At 33.3% G+C, this 4,657-nt stretch overlaps 1 protein-coding gene across 1 annotated transcript; it reads right to left on the reverse strand.

Annotated features, from left to right (window-relative positions):
• Nucleotides 1–231: 231 nt before the first annotated feature.
• Nucleotides 232–3,441, reverse strand: LOC134262247 (uncharacterized). Its single transcript, XM_062744621.1, has 7 exons — nt 3,299–3,441; nt 2,839–2,973; nt 2,653–2,712; nt 2,503–2,550; nt 568–702; nt 382–441; nt 232–282 (listed from the first exon to the last, which is right to left on the reverse strand). Exons 1-7 carry the CDS (start codon nt 3,317–3,319, stop codon nt 232–234), a joined length of 510 nt encoding a protein of 169 aa, XP_062600605.1. The 5' UTR covers nt 3,320–3,441.
• Between the last annotated feature and the right edge of the window lie 1,216 nt (nt 3,442–4,657).

A 4,657-nucleotide genomic window follows, 5' to 3' on the forward strand; every position in this document is an offset into this window, starting at 1 on the left:
ATACAAAACTTTACCTAGATATTCTTAGGATAAATCTGTATACCAAATTTCATTTCAACTGTATACCAAATTTCATTTCAGTATGTGCAAAAGTTGTGAAGCAAATGAAAGGAAACTAAAAGGTGGACAGACAGACAGACCAACTGGCTGACAGACAGCAGCAAAGCAATATGCCCTCCTTTCTTCTTGGAGGAGTATAAAAAAAATTGTACTGTAGGTGTTATTTATAGATTACTTACAGTACAATCTGCTTCTGAGACTCTCTCTCGCTGGCAGCAGTATCTGTAGAAAGAATAAGTGTTTAAGAATGGAAAGGTACATTCAAATTTTTAAGTGGGTGTAATGTATTATTTTTGTGTCACCAACTTGACTTATTCTTACCTGTGGAAGTGAGACATCATCGTCTTTCTTTAAAGATGTAGAATTTGCTAACCTATTTGGCTAAACAAGAAATAATGTATTCATTACTATACATTCCTTCTGTATGTATATTGACAGGAGAAAATACTTGTTAGTGCATAATGTGTTTTTGTTAAAATAGTTCATGAACTAAATCTATTACATTACCATGGAAACTTGTTCAGGCTGGGGAATGGGCCCAGCACTTAACTGGAAAGGCCTTGTAGTAATGTTTCCGTCCGTTGTTAACCTGGATACTTCCAGCCCATCGATATCCTCTTGGGAATTTATCCGTTCTTTACCCTAAGCAACATGAAATCAGTTATTTTTATATATTTCTGTACATTCTTTTAACATGACTTACATTACGTTATATTTAAAAACAAAGTCTCTGTGCCACAATCTCAACAGAACTTTCCATAAATATACAGCTCCCTCTCCTATAAATGAAAACATTCATCTCTTTTTGTGTATAGTGGCAAATAACTTAGCAAATGGCCATATCATTTTTATTGACAATTAATTGAATACAACAAAATCATTTTCCTGTTAGGCTACAGTACATAAAATGAAATTTTGGTTCTCTGGTCCGTGCGCATCCATTTTGAGGTAGCTGCATTGCTAATTTTATTGTATTTTTTGATAACATAAAAAAATTGATATAGCTGAGAATAATCTGGAAAAAGTTCTTTCCTCATTTTTTGTAGTTTAGTACTCAAATATCATTCCGGTAGCCATTTGAAGAGATTTTGGCTACTTCGTTTGAAAATACATTCAAAGACATTGCCTCCGATGTTCACATGCTGATAAGCAATGGATTAAGTAAATCTTTTGATTAGACATGGAAAGTATATCTATGAACAAAATAAATTATCTTTACTCAAAGAAAATTGGAAATTTAAAATTAAAGAAAATAACCTCCCTTACTTACTTTATTGCCAATAAAACGATAAATAAAATGCCTCCATCTCGCATTTGGTTTGGAGAAAATTAAATTGGCCTGAGAACCAGAGAATTGAATTCATATAGCCTAAATGATCATGATGCTAGAACATCTGCTTTTAAATCTTAATTTTTTTTTCATATATATCTGTCATATTTGTTTGTAGTAAAGTGCCTCTCAAGAAATTTTTACTTGCAGTAGGAGTGAAACGGTTCACCGCGGTATTTTTTCTCGGTTCGATGCACGGTACAAAATCTCTACTTTCGGTTCGGTTCGTTTTTCGGTCGGGATCATCATTCAGTTGGGTTTGGCATAAAGTATAAACCTGTAAACATGTTTTCTATGTAATTAGTTCAGAAACATAAGTTTGTGTGGACTCGAAATTTGTAAAATAATTTTTAACAATCAAATCAATTAAATTGATACTTTCTATCCATTTTGTACATAAATTATTTTACTAGATTAAGTAAAAGGTAGCATAAAAACATTGAATATGTTTCCTTCTATCAAAATGTATTGTATCGAAAATAACCGAACCGAGACCAAATTTTTCGATACGTATCGAACCGTGAAGGATGCGTATCGTTTCACCCCTAACTTGCAATGGAGTGCTGCAAATTTTCTCCTATATTAGCACTTACAGCCATTGAGCATTGAAATGGCATGCCTTCAACCACTGACTTTTCTAAGTCCAAGGAGCATAACTCTGTCAACAATGGCTTGTATATATACAAAAAAGAACTTGATATACATATTCTTAGGATAAATCTGTAAACCAAATTTGACATTTCAACAAGTACAACCTCTGCAAAGAAAATGAAAAGAAACTTAGTGCACTGACAGATAGATCAACTGACCAACCAAAAGACAGCAGCAAAGCAATATGCCCTCCCTTCTTCAAAGAGGGACATCAAAATACTGCACACAAGGAAATTTTCGCCCCATTTTATTTTTGCCCCTTTCGTTCTCGTCAGAAGTGGGCGAATCTAAAATGGTGGAATTACAAGTACACAGTATAATATCTTAAACATTAATCTTTTTTGGTGATTTTAAAACGGGGCAAACTTGTTGCCAAATGTGAAAGGACAAAAATAACACAGGGCAAATATAGCCCTGTATACAGTTCATTGTACTGTAGGTGTTATTCATAGATTACTTACAGAACAAGTAGATTCTGCTTTTGACACTCTTCTCCTTGGCAGCAGTATCTGTAGAAAGAATAAGCGTTTAAGAGGAATGGAAAGGTACATTTAAATTTTTAAGTGGGTGTAATGTATTATTTTTGTGTCACCAACTTGACTTATTCTTACCTGTGGAAGTGTGACATCATCGTCTTTCTTTAAAGATGTAGAATTTGCCAACCTATTTTGCTAAACAAGAAATAATGTATTCATTACTATATGTTCCTTCCGTACATGTATTGACAGGAGAAAATACTTGTAAGTGCATAATGTGTTTTTATTAAAAAAGTTCATGACCTAAATCTATTACATTACCATGGAAACTTGTTCAGGCTGGGGAATGGGCCCAGCACTTAACTGGAAAGGCCTTGTAGTAATGTTTCCGTCCGTTGTTAACCTGGATACTTCCAGCCCATCGATATCTTCTTGGGAATTTATCCGTTCTTTACCCTAAGCAACATGAAATCAGTTATTTTTATATATTTCTTAGAAAAGAAGAGAAACTTGGTGGACTGACAGACAGATAGATTGACTTAACTGACAGACAGCAGCAAAGTAATATGCCCTCCTTTTTTTTGGAATGAGAAAGAGAGCATTAATATATACTTTTAATGTCTATTTAATCAATTAAGAGCAATGAGGAGAGGAAGCATACCTAACCAAAGATTACAAAGTTCACCTTGACAAACATAACTGAACTTTATTACAATTACTATAGAAATTATCAATCCTTGACAAGGCAGTATGCAAAAATATCAAATCATCAGATACTTACAGTACTGACCCTGATGATCATGGTCCCCTGATACTTAAGTTTTTTTAATTCCTCTGGAATACAAGGAACGGGAATATAGTTCCTGGCATGGTCTAAGGTGCAGAGGTAGAAATCCTTGCCTTCTAGTGTTGTAGGATATAACTTTCTTATCTTATCTTTTAACTCCTCCTCGTTTTGATTTAAATCAAACTCTACATGACCACCTCTGAAGTTATTATATACGGAAGCTGGATATCCTGCAATTATTTAATAATACCCAAAATAATTTTAATACTAAAATTATCTTTTTTAAACCAACCTCTCATTTATTTGATTAATTCAGTAGGAGAGGTGAAACAAATTTATGCATGAATACCCCATTCCTGAATTTTCATATTTCTCCCTTGGTTTTTTTATCAAATGATCAAATCTTTTTAATCAAAATGCCCATTTTGCACAATTTTAGTAGAGTCAAGAAGAATTATTTTTATGAAGGAACTTGTACTTTGTCAAAACAGCAAGAGTTATCTTTTTTATTATTTAATTGATTGTCCTATTTGTATGCACAGTGATTCATGCAATAAAAAGAGGAAAAAATTACAGAAACTGATATTCTAAAAAAAATGTGTATTAGTTGGATATTCACCAAATCCGTGCTGTTGATGAATGGGGATATTTGGGTCCATCTTTGACAATTTGGGTAGATTTGACCCCTCTGGAGAAAATACATCTTTACTTTCAATTTCTTTGGTGGAGGGCCTCGTTTTTTTGGAAGGCGTCTCTGTCGCTTTGGCAACTTTGAGCTATCAAAATGCCTGAGAAGATTTAATCCTGTTAGAGCATTTTGAAATCTCTCCCTGTACTCTTCGACATTAGACACTTGGAAGTCATCATCAGAATCTGTAATAATTAAAATATAAATTAATTATCAATTAAGATTATAGTATAGAGCAATTTAATAAGTTAGATACTGGGCTGTAAGCAGACATATGATCAAACTACTGTAAATCATGTTTTATTAGGAGAACTTAATTTCGCGTAATTACGCGGACAATGAGCTCGCGAAAATTTCATTCTCGCGTTTAAAAGTATTCCTTAAGATTATATAGAGGAAAAACAACAATTCGTGAAAATTATGTTTTGCTAATAAAGAGTCAATGATTATCTCGCGAAAATAGGTGTTGCGAAAATTTAGTGATCTACAGTATTATGAATTTTCTTGAACACTATACAATTAATATATGTGTCACTAAAATAAAAGTTCTGGAATACAGCATGTGCATATCATATCATTCCTCTTATCATAGTTACCAAATGGCTAAAAAAAAAAATCTTGGGTCGGGTGCATTTTCAGTGGGTCGGTAGGCCACTGCAAACAAA

The sequence above is a fragment of the Saccostrea cucullata genome, unplaced genomic scaffold (assembly GCF_032062105.1).
Source record: "Saccostrea cucullata isolate Sc308-1 unplaced genomic scaffold, CSIRO_AGI_Scuc_v1 ctg11724, whole genome shotgun sequence".
Classification (NCBI taxonomy): Eukaryota; Metazoa; Mollusca; class Bivalvia; order Ostreida; family Ostreidae; genus Saccostrea; species Saccostrea cuccullata.